Genomic DNA, 22,152 nt, shown 5'->3' with positions numbered 1-22,152 from the left:
GGGTTCCATCCCAGGATCCCGGTGCCCATCCCTCGATCCCGATGCCCATTCCAGGGCTCGGCCGTTCCGTGCCGGTTCCGTGCCCGCCCCGCCGCCGGCCCCGCCCCGCGGTTCCCTTTGTGGCCGGGAGGCGGCGCCGGGCGCTGGGCGTGCGCGGCGGGAGCCCCGGGCCGCCCCTTCCCGTCGCGGCCCGCGGAGCGGGGCAGGGGGCGGGCGCAGCTCCACGGCCGCCGCTGGAGCCGCTCCCGCATCGCGCCCGGCAGCAGCGGGAGCCCGGCAGCCCCGAGCGCCGGCTCCGTGCGCCGCCGGGCCTGAGCGCCGAGCGCCGGCTCCGACATGTCCGGCAAGATCGAGAAAGCAGGTGAGCGCCGGGAGCGAGGCCCGGGGCAGCGCGGGAGGGGGGACGCGCCGGGGCGGCCGCGCTCGCCGCCCGCCCCGCGGAGCCGCCGGAGGAGCCGGAGCCGCCGGGGCTGAGGGAGCTGCGGGAGGTGCCGGCGGTGCCGCGGGCCTGGCGGGCCCGGCGGGGCGGGGGGAGCCGGGCAGGGACCCCCGCGCCCGGCCAGGTTCCCCCGGGGGCTCCTGACAGCGCGGGCGGGCAGCGGGGCCGGGGCTGGGCCCGGGGCCGCGGGGGATGCTCTGCGCGTCCCCCCGGGGGCTGCTCCTGCGGTGCCCGGGCGCTGTTTGGCTCGGGCTTTGTGTCTCCTCCGCGTTTTCCTTTTTCCTCGTTGTTTGCCTCTTTTTCCCCCTAGTTCCTTTATTTTATTTTTTGTGTTCTCACACCCGTTCCGTCCTTGCCGTGCAGCCGAGCATCAGCACAGCCGGGCGCTGCAGCGCTTTGGGGCCTACGCGCAATGATTAATTTCAACTTCTCCCAACTTTCCTCTCCTGGTGTTTGTGCAGGATGAGAAAAGACGAGTCCGTGGGCAAATGTCAGAGGGACCTTGCAGGTTTTTTTTCCTCCCTCTTCCCCTCTGCCTGGGGTGCTCACGAGAGCCAGAGCCAGGGGAGGCTGCTGAGGTTCCTCCAGCTCTCACAAGGAAACGCTCAAGCACGGATCATATTGTCTCTCTGTGCTTCTGGAGTCGTGCCTGGTTCTCAGTTGTCACTTTAGATGGTTGAATGACCCTGTTTTTCTCTGTAGCGGGAGTAGTACGCCTAAAGATTCAATTAGTGTTGTGCAAATCAAGCAGCGAAGTTACGTAGTTTAATTATGTTGCATTTAATTAGCAGAGGAGAAATCGATGCTGTTTTGTATATTTCATTGTGGGGAATAGCTCGGCTGTCTCCTCCTGGGGAGCGCGGGGTGGGAGCATCCAGGCTTCCCAGGGCAGCAGCCGGGGATGCAGGAAGGATCCCCGGCTCCAAGGAGTGCGGTCGGTCCGGTAGCATCTCCCTGTGGCCGTGCTCATCCCGGCCGGGTGTGCTCCGTGTGCTGTGCGGCGGCCCCGGGGGATGAGCAGCCTGCCGGCCGCCTCTCGGTGCAGCACCTCGGCGTGCTTCCAGCCCTCCGCGCTGAGTTACTGTCTAACAAGTGTGCTCTCGGCATCAGGGGACAAATGTTACTCCAGAAATATCCCAGGTTAATCCCGTGCACCGTCCCTTTCAGAGGATCCCGACGTAGCTTTGCTCCTGCTGAGCTTTTCCGTGCTTGTCCCTTACTCCGGCGAGCAGGGAAGGTGTTAGCAGAGTACACAGACCTCGGGCCAGCTCTGGAATAATTGCCACTTGTTTATGCTGGAGGTGAATTTGGCTTGGGATTTAGTAACTGTAGACAGTAATTACAGACGTATAAATAAGTGATCACGTTTTGTTTATTCGCGTGCAGTAAATAACCCTGGGAGAATAGTAAATAGAGCTCCACACCAGAGAGGCATGGTGAGGAGTTCAGGCACAGGAAGATGACTCTGGAGACACACACAAACTCAGCACGGTTCCATAAACAATAGAGCAGTGAGGCCAAGAAATACCATATAAATATAAAATGCCATATAAACTACCATATAATAGCAATAAAATGCCATATAAAAGTCATACGCTGCACAAGCTAGAGACCAGCCACACTGAGCTCCCACTGAAGAATTCAAGGATGGTGCAAGATCCATCCCCAGGTCGGTGCTGTGAGTGTGCAGGTGGAAGATGCAGTGAGAGAAGCCCTGATGCATGGACATTTGTTCTAATGCAAGTCTGTCACAGTGATGATTTGCTGAACAAGAGAAACTATAAATCTGGGAATCTATCATCGTTCAACTGCTTGTACTTTAATTTCTTTAGGAAGGATATTAAAAAAAATAATCCAGTCCAAATATAAATGGGAAGAGAAGAGACAGGAAAGGAGGGCTGGGAGCCAGCTGTTCCAGAGCAGGACTGTCTCCATGTCTGTTCCTGAGTGTTTGAACTTCTGATTGACACAAACAGTTTGGTTAATAGCGTCACCGAATAAACACAGCCTGTAACACCACAGCCACTCAGGGGTAATGTTTGTCAAAACGTGTACAGTAGCAGAACAAAGGATACAGACTCATGAAACAAATGCCGTGAGGTCCAAGGTCTGTGCATTTGTGTACATTTGAATTTATTTTTCTTACAGGGACAGAAATTAATGCATTATGTTATAAATAAAATAGACTATTGCCTGGTCACAAGCCATGGTGACAAACTTTGAAGTGGGCTTTGGTTTAACTGGTGTGTCCATCTAGACAGCCTGCTGGAAAAAATGTGTTACCCCTTGCAGGGTTAGACCCCCCAGAGACGCTCAGACATCTGCTCCCTGGGTCCTTAACTGAAACACCTTGTTGGCACTCAATAAAAAACAATAATAAATGATTAGAGATAACAGCTTCCATCCTGTCCATGAGGGAAGAGCAGACAAGGCTCCCTCTGGAGCCTCTCAGTGCTGCTGTTTAATCAACAGAAGGGTCACTGTAGAGCAATTCAGAGCTCTGCTTTGGAGTGAAGGGCAGCCATCTGGTAGTGTAGAAGATGGTGTATTTGGGGTTTGCTAGTGTTAGAGCCCCTGCTTTGTTAGGCTCCCACCAAGAGACTTCCAGACACTTTTCCAAAGCAGAACCCTCTTGGCTGGGAGAGAAGGAATGGCCATTGGCTTCTCTTTACTCCAGAACTGTGACTTTTTGTCTTTACTTTCAGAAAATATTTGCTCTCTCCCTTTTTGATGTGAAATCCAAAATAGAGATGCCAAGAAAGAGCAGAGAAGGTCACAGATTCTGCTTTGGTTTCCTGTTACCATGGCGATGCACGAATTCCTGTTTTTATTTACCTGATGGATTACGTGCTGCAGGGAATTCAGCTACTCTGCATCGTTCAGGGAGAGTAAGGGAGGAATTAGACTCCAAAAGCTTGTCATGATACAAGTCAAAAATGCCCTTTTATTAAAACCAAAGAACATATGGGTGCCATATTTTGAAGGTTTATTCTACTTGGTGTTTTCACTCTTAGTCTTGTTATTTCTTTCAGGGTTTTCATTTTCCAATAGCTGCCTGCTAAAGGTTGTTTGAGAGAGCTGTTCCAGGTGTTAGCTACCTGGAGTGCAGGCAGTCATCTCTATTTTGCTCAGGACTCAATGGGATGTGTTTATTCCCAGTAGACCAAAAACACTGTTGGCTTTACCTTTTACTCATAAGCACTTGCCTGATAATCAAATTCACCTCAAATTGTCACCCTTTAGTATTGGTGGGTTAAACATCTGGGGGTAATTCCAGGAGAACTCTGTTCTTAAGAAAATTACAAAATTGAGGAAACAATTCAGGAGGTCACATTATTCCCATCTCTGTAGGAATTTAATGTTCTGTCTGGAGTCCTTTGTGCCAATTTATGTGATCCTGAATTGTTCATCTGTGGATGTTTTTGTACAAATGTGAAGTTTCCTGGAGATTTTGTTTTTGCAGAGGGTATATTTTGAACTGTCATCGTGCCTTGGATCATTTTATGGAAATTAGCCTGCCTGTTTTATATACCTGTACAGTTTTATGCAGTTTCTCTTTGTCTGTCATGCTTAGGTGGGTTACTAGGCAGGACTCTCTCAGTTCTGTTGTGCTTTCACAGCTGCACCATATTTCTCAATATTAAGTGAGGGGTTTCAGGTTAGAAAATTTTGCAGTTGACCAGCTTAAGTGCTTCTCTGCTTGTGATTTTCAAGCAGAACAGGAGTTACCTGCAAATCTGAAAATTAGACCCTTCAAAAAACTTACCTCTCAACCCCAAAGGTAATTCAGTTCCAATTCTTCCTTAGTCAGGCTTTTAGCACCTCCTGTTTCCTCCTGTGTGCTGCTCCCATAGAGACATCATCCCACGTGTGTTTCACTGTAACTTCTTTAAACAGCATCAGCCATTCAGGCTGTGCTGTATTGCACTCAATAGTTCATTTAGTGGTTGGTTTTGTACTGGGTGCTTGGTAATTTGCACTGATCACATGGTCGGGGACAAGATGATCGCTGGTTTCTACAGAATGGCACAAGGAGCAGAATTTGGCATCTTTTGTAGGCCACTGTAGGTTGACAGGTGGTGTGTTCCAAAATGCAGCCTGTGGGATAACTGCTGCAGGATTGAGGTGGTCTTAGCAGTTGTAAGAAGGAAGTGGGCAAGGAGTGGAGAAAGAAGACAGCTGAAGGCTACTGGAATGTGAAGCAGCTGGGTTGTGCCTTAGTCAGTGAAAATCAGAAACTGGAAACAATTGCTAAATTTATTTTCAGCGTAAGCAATCGTTTTCCTTGAACCACAGTGGCTAAATATATCTCTTGGTTGTGATTTTTATGTGGTGGTAACTCACTGGCTCTTGCTAACCTCCTGGCAGGCAGAGAGAGGAGTGGAAGTTCACTGTCAGTCAACATCGTAAAACAAACATCCCTCATTTAGATCTCTTGATTCACTTGTGTGGCTCTGCTTGCTGCAGTGTATTGCCTGAGTGGAAGAAACCTGGGTGTTTGTTTCTAGGGAAGGGAGTCAATCTGTAACTCTTCTTTCAGGTTTCCTTGGGGTTTTGTTCATATTTTTGGAAGTTCTGAATTGCAGTTGATGCTCCAGTAACTCTATTGTAGGTGCAGATAGATTCTAATGCAAAGGTGTGGTCTTTCTTTTTAAAGAAATATACATTAAGAGCTTATTTATTCCAAAGTGGAAAGCCTGAGGGTAAAATTGGCAAAATGAGCTTTGCTGTTGACTTACAGATCTTTGGAAGGAGAGCATTCCATCCAGAATCTTAACAGCATTTGAACTGCAAGTGAAGGAACACGAGGAGTTAACTTTCTAAACTTCATTTTAAAGAAGCTGGAGAGATGTTGTCCCTTCCTTGGCAGAGGCATTTGATGGCTAATCAGGTTTAATTCAATCACTCAATCATTTATGTGTATTATAGGTAGCTCTCAGTTGAGCTAGTGGGAGCTGGAGTTGTTTGTTACCGTAGCACCCAGTTTGGAAGATCCCTTGTACCCCAGCAAAGGTAAGATGATAAAGAACATTTTCTGTCTTTGTGCCAGATAAAACACCTGAAACTATGTTGTATATTAAAAATAACAAATTACATGTCAGAATTACAGGTAAGGTGATTTAATAGCCTCCTTCCTCTCTCCCCCTCCTCACCACACCCATCATTTTGCATAGTTTGAATACATGTAGTGGATGTAACTTGTTCAGTTTTCCAAAGCACATAGTCACAACATTTTTTTCTGCTGGAATTGGAGATTTGAGATCTTTTGCTACTTTGTGAAGCTCTTTTCCTCTGTGTACTGTTGCTTAGCATGAAATGAATCCTTCCAGCTTATATTCTGCCTGTACAGACATTACATTATCTAGAGAAAAATCCTATACATGGAGAGGGGTCCTTCAGCTTCTCAGATTTGTGACAGAATAGGCTTTTCTCTTTGAAAAGAATTGAAAATTTATTATGCTGTAAGTGCCTGAATACTTGAAAAATTCTGCTTTGGAGTTACATTTTTCCTTTTTGTTTGTTAGCATATGACTATGGGATTCAGCCAGTGTCATGGAAAGAGTATTAAATCACATAGCTATTGCAAGGATATTAGCTTGGTTATTTGTAATTTTTTTCTAAATAACTAAAATTTGGTTACAGTTGAGAAATACTGTAGAACATGAGGGGATGGTAAGGGTAGAACAGTGTGTCATTCTCAGGGCTTGAAATCAAGAAAAGGGAGAACACGTTGAAGGAAAATGAGATTTATTGTCTTTGCAAGTTTGAATTTGCAGCCCCAGCGCTGCAAGGTGTATAAAAAGGTGGCCAGAGAAGGAAAAAGGAGCGTCACATGTTGATGGAATGGGTTGAAAGATGAGAAAATTGAGAGGATGCCCAACCCAGCAGTGATGGGAGAGGAGGGAGCAGGGGCTGAGTTGCGTGCGAGGAGAGCAGAGGGGAGAGGACAGGAGGATGGCAGAGGGAGAAACCAGGCAAGGAGGACGTTCCCAACGGCTTTCATGGAGTCTGTTCCAAGGCACAGAGACAGAAGATGAATTTCAGCAACCCAGAAAAGCTGCAGGAATCCTGCAGGTTGGGACGTGCTGCCAGAGGAATGTTCTGCACTTGTGCTGTTCACGTTTTACTGCATCCTGACAAATTACAGCTTTATTCCCTGACCCACAGCATCCACTCTTAAAAATACATTTCCAATCTCTTCTTAAGGTGTCTGACACTGGCAGTGACAGAGCAAACAATTTCATCTGTGTGAGTGAGAAATGATGTCCTCACATGTTCTGTGGAGCAGCCTGAGAAGGCTGATGGATCACGTTATTGATCTGCTTTCATTTGGGTTGCATATTTCAGTGAAAGCTCTCCAGCTTGGAAACAGTCTCTTCATGTTAAATCCCTTTGCTGTTTGAGCTGCTAGCAGAGCTCACCTTCTCTGGGGTTTGTAAGAAAATGTTTCCTTGTTGAGAGCAAGGGAGAAGTGAATAGAAAGAAGTAGAGGGAAAAGCCTGTATCAGTGTTCACTTGGTGTTGTGGGAGGTACAATATTCACAGTATTTGGGAGGACTGGTTCTCCTACACCTCCTTTCTATTGTATCATATTTAGGAAAGTATCTAAAAGATCTGAGAATTAACAAGAGCTATATTCTAAATAATTTTTTTGTTCTCATTTCATAACCACTCTGAGGGTCGAACAAGCACAGGTGGCACTGAAGAAGAGATTTCTTAATTATAGAAATGAGGCTTTTTGAATTGAAAAAAAAAGCATGCTTTGCATAATCCTTATCTGGGTGACAGTGTCTGCTCCTTTGGGTAGAGTTTTTCTGGTGCCATGACAATGCTGTGCACTTTGGGATGTAAGTTAACATCTTGGCATGGCCATCAGTTCCTCTGAGGAAATCCTAATCCATTATTCTGCCCAAGGAGAGAGGTTAAAGCTTGCTTGCACTCTCATGCTCTCATTCTTTCTCTCTGAAGGCTTCATGGGGGGATGCCCTTTGTTGAGTACTTAACATATTCACTGAACCAGTCCCATTTATATTCTAAACAAGATCTTTAATTTCATCCCTGACGTGTACAAAATCTTGGGGTTTGAAAGAAAATTTTCCTTTTCAGGCTTCTGGAAAGAAAGGAAAAAAATCAGTGGAGGTTAAAATCAAAGAATAGTTACTCACAGCTGGTAAGGTTGGAGGAAGCAGACACAGCAGCTTGGTTGGTTGATTAAACCTTGATAGAATTTTACTGGGAGACTGAATAAATAGTTCTGTATCCATTCAGCTGTACTTTGCAGGGAGTCTTTAATAATTGAAATGGGAACCAAAACAAGTGTGTTCCAAATGTGCAGCACATATTGTTTTATCCCTTACCTTCTGATGGGTTTTTTTGGGTCCTGTCTGTGCTGCCCAAGAGGTTCTGCAGTAGCCTCAGGAATGAATTCCATATTTAGAAAGTTTCCTTTACGAACCAAACATCACAAAGGGCACCCAGGGAGATCAATATTGCAGTTCTGGTTGTAGAGTACATTCCAATCAATTCTGGAGAGCAGAGCTCAGTGAATCCATCTGACAATGGGTTCAGTTAGCAGGACAATACTGTTTAAACACAGTTTTTCTTGGGTGTTTTATGATCCTTTCAGTTGTGCTCTAACCATATTAACTTTGTCAATTTGAGCATTTTGCCTTTCTTTTTTTTCCTTTTTAATGCTTAATACAGCCTTGCATTTCACAGTTGACAGTGTGCTGCAGCTTTCATATACAAGAAAATGAAATATCCCTTTTTGGATATATATTTTCCATCTTATTTTTTTAAGTCTACATTTTCTATTTTTCTTAGTAGAATTATATATAAGAATAATACATTTGAGGAACTAGGGAATTCTGCCAAGAGGTTTAGTTAGAACTCATCTATGAATTTACAGGGATTTGCACAAAATGTAGAGCACTGGTTTGTGCAGGAGATGGTTTGTTTGTATAAATACCCTTGAAAGGTCACATGAAATCAGATGTTAAGGTTGATGCCAGATTCTTGACAGAGCATGGTAAGGGCAGTGCAGGGGTTGAGTTTAACTTTTACTGCTTGGAATTGCTTCTCCAGAGCTATTGTGTGGGAAAAAATTGTGGTACCCAAAAACATTGTGCATCTGAAAGTCACATGACTTAAAAAAAGTCCATAATCTTGTATTGTTACAAGCAATACCTAGAACATAGCTGACAAACTGAGGTGGGGAGTTTCTCAGCTTTCAGCTCAGTTTTTCTGTTCTTTTTATGTGTGTAGCTGTTTGCTCTTTGTCATTGGAATCAGTGGCACTTCTGTCCCCTGCTCTGTCTGGGACGTTGTTTTACAGGAGAAACACTTTGGAACGTTGTGGAACCACCCTGTTAAAATGATGGAGTGAATTTAAGGAATGGTGCTTAAAGTACATGAGCTGGCACTCTCAACTCTGCCCAGTTTTGTGATATTCAGGTGCACAAAAATCCCTTTAAAGAAGAACCAGTGAGTCTCCATGCATAACTTGGCACATCTCTCAGAGATAAGTTTGCTCCTTGTCTGCACCTCTCTTCCTCAATCTGTAACATCCTTACATAAGGCAGTGTGATAGCTCATCCATCCTCTGTTACAGCTCTTGGACTTACTGGCCAATTTCTGTCAAACTTCGTGGAGGAAGGGATATTAAAATTTGTTTAAATTTCTGCACATTTTCAGTAGAAGGCTGAGGAGATCAGAGAGGCTGCAGATAGGGTCTTCATTGTGGCAAAATTGAAAATGTAGCTGTCCCATGTTTGTAGCCATTTGGCAAACGTGACTTGTGAATGGCCTGGAATGGGGAATGCCAAGGAAAAGCAAAATCTTTGGGGGAAAAAAAGCAAATATGTGCTTTTGGAGACAGTTCAGAGGAGCCAGTCGAGGGCAGTGAAGGGTGGGCTGCCAATAAAAGGCTGGTAACAATTGCAGGGCAAAGAAACACTTAAAAACCATGCCAGGAGAGAATTTGTTCTTGTTAACTCTCTATGCCTATTTCCAGGTAGCCTTTAAACAAAGATGGTTTTGTTCCTGTGTGTCTTGGGTGAAAGCACTTGTATAAATTCCCTAAATATTCATTGGCAGCACTTATTCTTAGATTTTATCCTGAAATACAACCTGCTTCATTAGACCTCAGAGGTGAGGTGTGTGTTTCACTCAGAGGGCTCCCTGGGGACATCAGGTGCACCACAAATGATACCCAGGAGAATTTCCCTGAGCTTCCATTTGGCTGTCAGCCTGCTGAGTGCCAAGCTCCAAGCTCCAAACCCTCTTTTGCCCAGGGCAGAGGAAATTATCTTTAAATCCTGAGGGTCTTTTGGCAACAAGGTGTGTAAGGGTGTTAATAACACTAAAAAGGATGTTGGAAGGTTGTTGATTGCCCATGTCATTGTTTGGGTACTTCTCAAGTTCTGTAAGGACTTGGGAGTGGTATAAATAATTTTACCTAAGGTTAGAACTATTGGTTATCCACTCTGTTGGAGCTCCACTGGTAATGTCACCAAAAAATTCCCCCATCCACTGTGGGCACAGCTGCTTCTGGAATTATTCCCAGCATGCATGAGCTGTTAATATGGCTGTGGATCAGCATCCTGATCCAAGTCTGCAGTGCCTGCAGAACTCCCTTCCCAGCCATGCTGCCAGCCTTGTCCTGTGAGAGGGCTCAGATTCTCCACTGAAGGAGAGGTCAGGCCTTGGAGTAAGTTGCCCAGAGAAGTGGTGGAGTGGCTGTCTCTGGGAGTGTTCAGGAGATGTCTGGATGTGGCTCTTGGGAATGTGGTTTTGGGGAGATTATGGCTGACACTTGGATCAGATCATCTTGAAGGTCTCTTCCAGCCTTGGTGCTCCTGTGGTTCTGGCAGCTAACAGGCTGTTAGTTTTATTATTACTGTTAATTTGTTTTTACCATTTAATTCTTTTCAGATGAGATAATTCATATCTAAAAGCTTTGGCAACATAGTACACTAAGTTTCAAATATTATCATAATGGAAAAGAGTCATACTAGAAATATTAGTACCCAGTTGTATACATTTTAATGAAATTGTTATTCAAAGCTTTTATGTGCAAAACAGTAACACTGGTTTGTGTTGATGCTGCATGCTCTGATCTTAACCTTTGGGATGATAACAAAGCACAAAAACTGGCTCCTCCTGCATCCCCTGCCCTTGAAGGAGTCATTTAGTTAAATTCCTTAATATTTTTGCAGCTGTGGTTGTGGTTTATTAACTGATGCTGCCTTGAAGAACAGTCTGTGTCTGCAGCAAAGTTTTCATTACTCATCTGTCAATACTACCAGAGTAAAACAAATGGGTCTGAGTAGAGGTTTCTCCTCTTCAGTCTAAATAGTTTCTTTCCCTCCATCCCTGCTATTTTACCCAAGAGAGAGTAGAGAATAGTTTTGAGGCAGTGAGTGCAGAGTTGTACTCTATTGGATAGGAAGGTCTGGCCTGCTTTGTCTGTCAGGATTATTTTAAGCCATGATGTTTAGAATTTATTAAATGAACTAGAGGGAATTAAAAACATCTCTTTTCCCCAAAATATTCTCACTTCTACAGCTGTGAAATGCCTTTTATCCTGATTCATACCAGCTGAAGAATCTCCTGAATTTCTCTTCTGCAGTTGGTAAAATAGGATTTGGGGCCAGTTTAACAATTTGCTTGTCAGGAGAAATCCGGGTGAGTTTGGTTTGGTTTTGGTTTGGTTTTGTTTTAACATAGTCCTCAAAATTGAAAATCAGATAACCCAAGACTATTACATCTGTGTTTACTGATGCAAGCTACAAGTTCTGCAGTAATTGCCTTGGCCTTTGGGTGAAATGCAGGAGGCAGTTTATCTGCCTGGGTTTTTATGGGGGTATTTCTGCATGATAACTGCAGATGAAGAGCCCATCTTATTTGGAAGATAACAGGGATGTCACCTCTGGGAGGTGATGGGCATGAATTTCGTGCTGGTGAGTAGAAGAACTGGAGGAGCTGCTGTGATTGAGCAGTGGATAGAAAATGCTCTGGTGTCCCAGGGCAGAGCTGAAGGATGAGCTATAATAAGCAGGGGAGAGGCACTTGCAGAATGCAGGGGTCTGACTCACTTGGCCACGTGCTTCTCTTGAGTTTCACACTTGGCTGTGACAAATATCAAAGGGAGTAGCAGCCAGGCTAGTGAGCAAGGGTGCTGAGAGCAGAGGTCTGTGCTGACCTCTCTCTGTGCATGTGCTTTGGGGGGAAATACCAGAGTGCTTGTCTCCTTCTCCTGTTGTGCACGGTGGTTTTCCTTACTTCTTCTGTCCTACTTCAGAAAATCAGGGTGGGGGGAACCTCACATGGCAGATCCCTGGGCATGAAGGTGTAAAAAGCTAACCCCAGCCCAGTAAAGGCGACTCATAACTGGAGCACTCTGTACCTACATGATGCTGGCTGGTAAATAGGGGCTGGTTTTTTAGCACATGGAGCTGCCATCAACTGCATTTTAAAATCTGTCCAGTGGGAGACTGCTCTGAGAGTGGAAGGAGCCTAAACCTCTGCCAGACCTAGCTGTGAGCATGAGAACCTAGTTTGGAGATAAAAACTGATTAGTGGATAATTCCCCCAGAATGAATAATCTCTGCCTTAAAAGATGAGTTGCAGATGGTTTTGGATGAGAGAGGGAGAGAGATCAGGTTTAAAATGTCATTCTTTCAGTAACCTGAATCTCCTGACCTGACGTGACACTGCAGAGATGATTTCAGCCGAGTAAGACCGGGAGGAGAGGCTGGCTGGGGATGTGCAGCCAGTGCTTCCTGCCTTGGGCTGACCCTGAGCCCCAGTGTTATGTTTACCTGGTAGTTTGAGAGGTCTTTCACTCCACAAGGTCAAGGAAAACTTCCAGAATAGAGAGAGGAGCCATTTGTAACTCCCCAAGTGAGGATTAGTATCTGACATGACTTCTTGAACTATTTGCAGGTTGGTTATGTGTCTACTGATCTTTCACCTTTGCAAAGGTAACAGTACTTGTGTGTTTGCCTGTCCTTGACTGGAAAGGCTGCAGAAAGCAAAACTGAAACTTAAAACTAGGTTAAGGACTATTATGAGCAAGCTGTGTCAATAAAGGCCATCATTTTGTGTAGCTGTGCAGCTTTTCAAATTACTCCAGCGAGACTCTCTTTACAAATGCTTTTGTATTTTGTCTGTTGACTCATCCATCTCAACACTCACAGTAACATTTCAGTGCTGTCTTATAAAGCCAGTGATTGAAACAAGGCTGTTCTTGGGCTGGTTCATCAACAGATGCAATTAATACAATGATGTTTGTTTTGACACCCTGGCTCACTGGCAGCATTGTAAGCAGCATTGCTATGTGAGATCGCTGTGGTTGAGGGCTCCGTGTACAGGCAGCTCACTCAATATTTGTATTCAGCTTAAAGTCAACATTGAAAGAGTTTCAGACCTCTCCTGAGCTGGCAAACAGGCTCACTGGTGCTACCAGTGATGTTAACAAAAGGGCAAATCATAATCTGCAGCACTTCTAATTTATTTACAGTCTTATAAAACCCTGGGTTTTCATTCTGTCAGAGAGCACCAGAAGTATAAAAGCAAAGCTCAGAGGGATTTTCTCCTTGTGGGAGTCTGGGAAGGTGGTGAAGGAAATACAGTTTGGACTCAGATATTTATTCTTTCAATAGAACAATGTCAGTCCCAGACCAGTGCTTCTCAGATGTGTTTTACCCTGGGAACTTGTGTGAAATGTCTTCCTTTTCAGCTATTTCATTTTTAGCTGTATACAGGGTGTAACCATTGTTTAAGGGAGTGTCTGTGGCATGGAGCCAGTTGATATCTAAAGCCTATCATGAATTGTTTTAAAGAGAGTATGATTTTCTGTACTGAGCTATATTGATGACTATTTTTCAGGCCAGGAAGTACCTGCTGACTCCAGCAGTTGCCAGAGCAGCTGTTCATTATGAGTAAGCCATGGAAAAAATCTTGTGAAAGCCCTAATATTTCTAGGAAGCAGCTCAAGCTTAAATGATCCGTCTAGTTAAGCTATATGAAGAACTGCTTTCATATTTTCACTTGCCTGAAATTTTATATTGGGGAAAAAAAAATTCTGGTTCTTAGGGTATCAAAGTCTGTAGGACAGTTTATAGAGAGGTGTTTAACTTCAGGCTAGTTAATATTTGTTAAGGCTTGCCTGAACACTCCCCAGACTCTTGCTCCAGGGTACAAAAATTGATTTATTCCATGTTGAGTTAATGCAGCAGTTTCTGTTTCTGCAGGTAGGCATCTCTGCTGGCTGCATGGCTTTGAGCCTTCTCTGGCATTGTAGCACCCTGTGACCCAGCCTGGGTTTTTACCAGGACCTGTGTTAGGCCAGGCACTCACTGGAAATGCAGTCAACTCCCTGTCCTGAGCTTCCCAATGAGCAAGTTGGGAGTTTTTTTGTTTAATTCTCTGTTTTTAATCACAGAGCTGATTTCTGATGAGATTATATATAGATTTCCATAGCTTTCCGCCAAAAGATTTGTTTTGAATTAATGAACGTTTTTGTGAATTTCTGTAGTTGACATTTTCTGGAAAAATCAATTCTGATTTTGGCCCAGACCCCTCTGATCAGTACCAGGTGTGAGCAGCAGGCTCCAGAGGGCTCATCCAGGGTGTTGGAGGTTGTGGCAGCACTGCTGACCTTTGGCTCATGGAAAAAACAATGAGCAAGGAGTGCAGTGCTCCAGATGTGAACCTGTCTGGAAACTGAGTGTGCAGAGATAAGCTGCTGATGGAAACACCCTCTCCCCTACAGCTTCTGCATTATCCAGGTGAACCCAGAGTCACAACTCAGCCTCTGAGATACCTCCAGCCCAAGTTCAGTCACTTCCTTCATTCTCCATTTCAGCTTTGGGTTTGAATTGCTTTTCATTTTGTTTTGTTTCTTGTTGTCTTTGATACCAGGATATGATTTCTTCTCTGTCAGCTCTTCCTGCCCTTTGTTTCTCTTAGTTTGCAGGTTTTTTGGATGGTTACACTCACGTTGCTTGTAGTGCATCCTCTGTGTCACAAGGTTTTGACTCAGCAGCGTTGTCCTGGAGATGTACAGGGATGTGCCAGTGGTACATGTGTCACAGCCAAAGAACATCCTTAGACATCTAGCCCAAGCAGCAGAGCTCCTCTTGCTGCTGAATGCAATTCTGGGGTCATGGCTCATGAGTGGTAACAATGGGAAGTGTGGGATGTTCCGGCTTATTTTGAGATCAAGATTTCATTTCCCTTGCATTAATTTCATGAATCAAAAAGGAAAATGTGTAATGCTTAGTGTTCACCTAGAACTTCACATTTTTAGAGCATTGTGCAAACATTTCTTCTGTACCTCTGACTTCATGATGGGTGGTGATGGAAAGTTCTGTCAGTAGTGAGGTAAGGACAGTGAGTTCAACTCCTGCCCTCCTTTCATTTTCTGCTGTGGTTCCACTTGGTACTGTGGTCAGATGATCTCTGCTTCTCCAAGAGCTTCTGTGGGCTTTTCAGTCATCACTGGAGCTGTGTAGCCTGTGGGTGGGTTGTTAGTTCATGTTTTAGGGGTGTCATTAGGCAGTGAGAGCGGCAGCCCCAGCGCTGTGTAGTGGTGGCATCTCTGTGCATGGGAGGACCCAGGTGATGCATGCACAGATCATGCCACCTAGAGGAATGGAGCTGGCAAGCCTGCAGCCATTGCCGTGCTGCCAAAATTTTGGTGGTTGTTCCAGTGATGAGCTGAGACCTTCTCCAAGCCATGCCCTTTGTGGCCTCACCTCACAGTCCATCGTGGAGTCAGGTGTGAGAAGGTCCCTTCACCGGCAGCTCTCCATCAACTCAACAAACATTTCTCAGCTTGTTCCACTTTTCCTGATTTAGCCTCCTAAATGTTGACCCTCGTCCTTCCCAATGGCTCAAGAACCTGAAATTTAGTTGTGGATCTCCCTTTGCATTCTCCAGGAATTAGGGTGAGGAATCTAGTACAAGGTGTGATTTGATGGGATAACATTCTCCAAGCTCTGTGCTTTTTTTGGCTTGTATGTTGCAATTTCTTTTGTGGGAGACTGTTAAATTTCCCAGAAGATTATCCTAATTTCCAGAGTCTCAAAGTCTGAATTGTAATTAAGCACTTAATTTGATGAGGGCTTTTAGATGTCTTGCTAGTCTACTGGCAGCTTGGGGAAATACTTCCATCTTCCTCCCAGCTTCCTTTGCATAGGTTCAAGCTCAGAAAGCTGGGATATATTTAGAACTGGCAGAACTACCAGCCAGGCCTCAGAAAATTGCTCCAAATCTCTTCTTTCTGGGTAGGATAAAGCCAAATTCAAAAAAAGACTGGCTTTTCTGAAGAAGTTGGGGTGATGACAATTTATCAGTAACAAATGGGCAGTGGGGAATTTTAATAATACATTTTATTGCTTGCAATTGCATTGAGTTCCCTATTGCCACAAATGACAGTAATCAGGACATCCAACAGGGAAGCAATTACTTTATTTCTTGATCATCCAGGCAGTCAGCGAGTTTTGTTATGAGATAAGCCCATGGTTTGACCAGAGGGTGTCACCTCTTTGGAAATGAATTTTCTTTTTGACCCACTTTAGTCTAATACATGGTACAGTAAGGTCAAGACTGATGACTTGGGTTCACAGGATTTAATATACAGACAATAATGACTGAGTAGAGTCTCTTTCTTTTGTGCTATTTGAGGTTAGGGCTTCTAGATTAAGTTTCTATCTTCTGCTAAAGTTTCTATCTACTGTTTAAGTAAAACATCCTTTCCCCCCCCCTTCTCTCCTGTGCTTCAACTTTTATGCCTAAAACCTCTGAAGCAATCTTGAAGCCTTTATTCTGCTGTGCCTTTGAAATGACCCTCATGTATTTTCATCAAGACATTAGGATGGCCATCCCATTTCCTTCTATTCTCAGCTTAAATTTTCCTGTTACGGGAATACTAAAAAAAAAAAAAACAAAAAACAAAACAACCAAAAAACCTGAATTACAGTTAGTCATATGTTAAAATAACCAGACTAAAGCCAGCAGGAAGAGCATCCTCTCAGTGTCAGAGGATGAGGCCATGTCCATGGCAGGGGTTTGGAATGAGATGATCTTTAAGGTCCTTTCCAACCCAAAGCATTCCATGTTGGCTGTGCACGGATCTCTTGCCTGCATTGACCACTGGTGATTTAACAGCCCAGTTCTGTGTCTCTCCCCGTTTTTTACTGATAACTTTCTGGCCTCCAGGCTACTGACAGCTGTTGTCCACTTGCTGCTAATTAAGAAAGCAGCATGAGGGATGGGAATGTGGATTGGAGAGACTGAGCCCCCCTCTCCACAGCCAAGCGTTTCAACCTGATTAAAGAGCTCTGACTGACACTGAGCGGCCTCTTTTCTCCTGCTGTCTCTGTGCAATAGCCTGGTTTTTATCACAGCTCCCAGGTCAGGTGCTCTCTGTGCCTCTGGATTTTTCAGACCCCGTAACAATGGGCAGAGTCAGAACAGATTTGCTGTTCAAAAGATGGGAACGTGTGAAATCTGAGCCACTATAAAGCCCCGTCTTTAGCATGCAAAGCGTTGTGTACGTCTGTGATCTTACTCAGAAATTCAAATGTAGGTCGTGTTTTTTAAATAAAGTGACACATACTACGTGGAAAATTTCAAACTAGCTATTGGAATCAAGATCATTATGAATTAACAGCACTTAAGTGGATAGGCCAGTGATTTCAAAGATTTTCTTTCTTTGTTTAAGGATTTTTCCTTGTTTGCTTTGTTTCCTTGTTTTGGTTTTCCTTGTTTTGCATCAAGTCCCAGTGGGAGACCTTTTGTGTGATACAGTAATGCTGGGATTTTTATGATCCAGCAAGAGAATGGGCTTGAACTCTGAAATTCCCTTCCTAGCCTGGACCTCTGTGGAGGTAAAATGATTGACTGAGTTTAATATAATACAAGATAGTTGTGTTAATACACAACCAGGAGGTGTGAATTCAAGAAAGAGTAGTGGTAATTTGGCAGAGGAAGCCTCCTGCAATGCTGATGCTCTCTGGAGCTGTTTGCCCCCAGGAATAATATGACCCTCTGTATTTCAGATTAGACCTCCAAAATCCAATCTGAATTGTTACCTGTGATAAGTGGGCTCTGTATAGCCCTGCATAGCCCCTAGCAAGCTTTCAAATCCATGTCATTTGTTCTTTTTTCTGGAATTTAATTTCTCTTCTTTCTTTGTGATTCTTCTCATATTTGGCTGTTACCTTTTACCCTGGAGTTGAATGGGTTTTGATGTTTTTTGGAGGTTCTCTTTAAAAGCACTATGTAAATATAGGTGTAAAATGTTTATTTAAATAAATAAAGAAATCACTGCCAGACATGGCTCCTTAGGTCTGTGAAAATCCTTTAATAAGCCATGTCTACCACAGTGTAATTGAACAGTAGGAACACATCTAGGGAGAGAAGGATGTACTTTGATTGTACTTACTGGTGTTCACCTCATTATGCCCGTGATCACTTTGTGAAAGGAGCCTTGGAGCATGTGACTTCAGCCTTTGTAATAAAGAAGTGCCTTATATTTGTTTGAAGTTGGACAAGAGCTGCTTTGCCAGTGTTATCCTATATTCACTAAACACTTACAACGTTAAAGTAGTAGGAAATGCAAAGTGTGGTGTGCTCCTAATGAGCTGAACTAGGCAGACTCTTTGGGACCTGGGTGATGCAGGGTGTGAAAGTGCCATAATCTCCTTGGGCAGCTTTTTGTTTTCACATGAAGAGAGCAGATGCTGACACGGTGCAAATAGAAGAGAAATCCTATCAGTAGATTGGCCCTGAGTCCCCAAGCTGGAGTCTGTAAATACAGTGTTTTATGGGTATTAGAGATGAAAACAGCGTTTCTTCCTTTCCTCCAAGCAAAATATTATTTCCAAATAGATCATCTCATTATTGGACTCTGGTTTGGCTAGTAATTTTATAAAATAAACCTAGTAGCCTTAATGTTAGAAAATTAATGGGTTGATTTCTCTACTACTGAGAATTTATGGAGGCTCCAAATCCCTGTCTGTCTTGCTGTGGGAGGTAATTAAGAATATGAGGGAGTGGTTTCTTGGTTTGAAATATTGAAAATGACTGTAAGCATTCATGCTGTTGCATCTGGAGAGCTCGTTAGGGGTGCTGAGATGGGTTCTGCTGGGTCATTTGCTGTGAGCATTGGTCATTTCTTTCACAGTAGCCTGCTTATTGCTTGGGCAGCTTGGCCAAACTGTTTACTGTGTGCTGCCTGCGACTGGCAGCGTGTCTCAAGCCCATTATAGGAATATTCTGTGGCCTCAGGATCACGATTATTCCATTTGTCCTTTAAAGCTGCTCCTGGTGACTTCAGGAGTGGAGCTGCCATCCCCCAGGTAGGTCATCTGCCAGTGGTGATGTGGTTTTGCATCTGCTCTGCCTGAGCTTTTCATGTGACTGATGCTGTCACCTGCTCCGAATCCCCACCTCATCAATTTGTGCCATGAATTTCCGGCTTGTACAATGAAAAACCATCCCAAGGTCATTTTGGAGGAGATGGCAGTTTTCTCATTAAAAAGGGGCAAAAGTAACATTCTACAAATTTCCGTGTGCAAACCAGCTGCCTGTTTGGTGCTAGGTCAGGCTTTGTTTAGACTCTTGATCAAATGTAAGCCTGGAGCTTCAACCCTGAGTTCCTGAATGACAAAGTGTTTCAGTGGAGCTGGCACTTCTTTGTTGGGTTGTTTTGCAAATGCAAACCCAGTTCTTAACAGGAGAGCACAAACCATAGATTTCTGCTTTACAGTGGAAAATGTTGAGGTTATGTTGTCCTGATTTCTTATAACACAGGAGTGTCCTTTAAATTAAAAAAAAAAAAAAGACAGTTCATAGAAGAAAAATCTCTTCCTTTGAGGTTTGTTATCTACTTCTGTTCAACAAAGCTAGACTTTATCTTTGAGAAACAACTTCCCAGATATATATATGAGAACTATCTCTAAATATTGCCCTTTTGCCTTTTAATTAGCTAAATTCATTCTGCAAGTGGACGGCCAAACTCCAAAATAAAACTATATAAGGAGTTAATTTGGAATAATATGTGTGAGTTTCCAGCTTTCACCTTGATTTAAGATACCTTTCCAGGATGGAGAAGCCCTCTCATTATTAAGTCTGAGCTACAGGGCTCTTGTGGTTTTGAATGTTGCCTGTTTTATCATGATAAATTCTGGTGTGTTGTAGTTTGAAACGATTTCCCTAAAAGTAGATTTGTACAATTGCCAGAAAACCAGCTCAGCTCTTCACCTGCTCTGCCAATAAATAGCAGATTTACTTGACTGTACTTGCAGAAGTATTTTCTATATATTTTTAAATTCTCTATTTTTATAAGTGATTTGAATCCCTGTTGAAAGTATCTTCTGTGAGGGCCATCTTTCAAAGTTCCCATATGTGGGTTCATTTTCATAATTATGATTGTGATTGTGACTGCTATATATGGTGTTGTTTTTTTTATCAAATAGCAGCAATCAAGCCTTGAGAGGTGTTTTATACCTATGGTGTGTCATATCAGGACAGACGTGGAAAAGGTACTGGTTAAAGTCATGCAAAACTGTAGGAGCCTTTTGCAGATGGACTTAGGAGTTTCAATGCATTTTAATGAAGCAGCTTTTCCCAAACCAACTGCCTTTTTCAAGATTTGTTTGAGCCATATTCCAGTTCTGCACTCTTTGCAGTAGATACATAAGTGGCTCTCAGGTTAATGAGGAATGAGGGCACATTGAGTGTATTCAGACTTCTGGCTATAGAGTTGCCAAAAATGAAGCAGGAGAGCTCTCTTCCATCTGTCATTCCTCTACAGAAATCAGCAGTTTAGAAGTGGATGTAGCTGAGAGTTTATTTGCTGAGCTTCAGAGTTCATGAGTACACAGAGGAGAGAAAAGGCAAAATTTATGTGTTTGTTTGGGGAGGGAGGCAAAGTGAGTTTGCTGTGTAAATTTGTAAACAGGGTAGAAAGGAAAGGGAAGTTTCCTGAAAACATGTGCTAAAATAAATGAAGTCCAAGCACAGATTACAAATCTTGTGAAGTCGTTGTGGGAGAGTGGTCCTTGTGTGGAGCAGATGTTCATGGAGGTCCTGCAGTCACTGACTGCAGTGTCTGATTCCCCTAAGCCCCTTCCCCACAACACAAGCTTGTTTCTGCTAAGCAGGAAAAAAAAAAAGAGCTTTTTTACTACACTGACACAAAGCTCAGTGCTAGATTCTTATGCTAAAGTGATGTTAATAAACGTGGATCATATATACAAAGTCAGTTCTGTGCTTGCAGCATTATAGGTGGTTGTTTTTTAGTTGAAAGATGATTTATAGCGTTTCTTGTTGCTTTACTGCAGTGTAAGTTTCTTGTCCTCATTGGCTGGATCCAGGTGAAGACTCAAAATCCAGTTGGGGTGAAGTTTTTGTGGGCAGGTTGAGCATTACCAGTTGGTAATATTGATCCCAGAAGATCTGGGAGGTGTTCACCCTCTGGTAACAGTACCACAGGTATTTCTGGAAACATCTCCTGGTGTCTCTCTGAACCCAGCAGCGTGACATACTGAATGGTACAGAAACCACTGGGTTTTTGCCTGTTTCTCACAGTGAAGGAGCATGAAGTTAATCACAGTGAGGCTTTGACAAGGCACCAGGCTCAGTCTGACCGAGGGGCCATGGAGCAGAGCCTGGCCTGACCCTGCCCCACATGGCTCGAGGCCTCATGGAGCTGAAGTTTCCTGTTACAAACCGGCTGCTGTTTTCCAAACAGACCTCCTGAAGCTCCAAAGTATTGCTCAACAGACCACAAACTGAAATTGCTATTGATTCACCTTTCAGGGCCGATGGCAGGATCGCCACACAGTCGCACGTTGTGTTGCACAGACTTAAAAGCTTTTGGCAGTTGTGGCTTTGCTGTTTTGTCAAAACCAAATTAAATAGAAATACTGTACAAAATTATTTCTTATTTATAGAATCCCAAGGTCTCTCTACCACAGAATCTGAGCTCTGGCTTTTGAAACATGTTTTTTTTCTTGGAGTATGTCATGGTCTTTCAATGCATTCGTGTGTCTTTGTGGCTGGCTCATGGGCAAGATCTCACTTTTGAAACCCGATGCCATGCCCTGAATGGGATGGGATATGATCAGGAAATGGGCTGTTGGTAAAAACATCACTCAAGTAGCTATTAATTCACCAAGATTTATTCTGTGATAAGAGAATAATTTCAGCAAGATTGTAAAGCAATGCTGAGATAAGGTTCTGCTTTGGTTTTGGTGAAATCCAGCCTGAGCTGGGCTCCCTTTGGCTGTTGGGTTGTTGTATGTGAGTGTGGAAGGCATTTCTTCTTGAGATTCAGGCCAGCTTCCAGTGTGAGCAAACTGAAAGTTCTTCGAAAAATTGAAACTGATTCTTAGTAGGGCCCCCTATTGGGAATTTCCATTAAAGATGACAGTAACTGTTAAATACAGATAGGGTGATACAAGATATGCCAGCAAAGAGTGATGTGCCAAAGAAACCAGGCTCAGGTATCCCCTTGTTAAGTGGGTTTTCAGACTTGTCACTGCATTAGGCTGAGTAATGTTCTGAAGCAGCTGGGGAATAGCTGCTTTTTCTTCAAAATTAAATTAACAAGTAAAATTCTAGTGGCTGTTTCCTGCTATTGAAACCTCAAGTCTTCAGTAGGCTGAGATGAGTTAGAGATGGGATGGATTCCTTCA

The 22,152-nt window shown here is 43.7% G+C and overlaps 1 protein-coding gene across 1 annotated transcript in view; it reads left to right on the top strand.

Moving 5' to 3' along the window:
- Positions 1-234: 234 nt before the first annotated feature.
- RAPGEF1 (Rap guanine nucleotide exchange factor 1) overlaps positions 235-22,152 on the top strand; it is an 84,317-nt gene continuing 62,399 nt past the window's right edge. The window contains exon 1 of the mRNA XM_036393872.2: positions 235-361. Coding sequence (XP_036249765.1) covers positions 337-361 — 25 coding nt within the window. The 5' untranslated portion in view covers positions 235-336. The remainder of the gene's footprint in view (positions 362-22,152) is intronic.

Source organism: Molothrus ater, chromosome 20 (genome assembly GCF_012460135.2).
Source record: "Molothrus ater isolate BHLD 08-10-18 breed brown headed cowbird chromosome 20, BPBGC_Mater_1.1, whole genome shotgun sequence".
Taxonomy (NCBI): domain Eukaryota; kingdom Metazoa; phylum Chordata; class Aves; order Passeriformes; family Icteridae; genus Molothrus; species Molothrus ater.
Note: the sequence above shows the minus strand (reverse complement) of the source record. Positions and strands in the feature narration are given on the sequence as shown.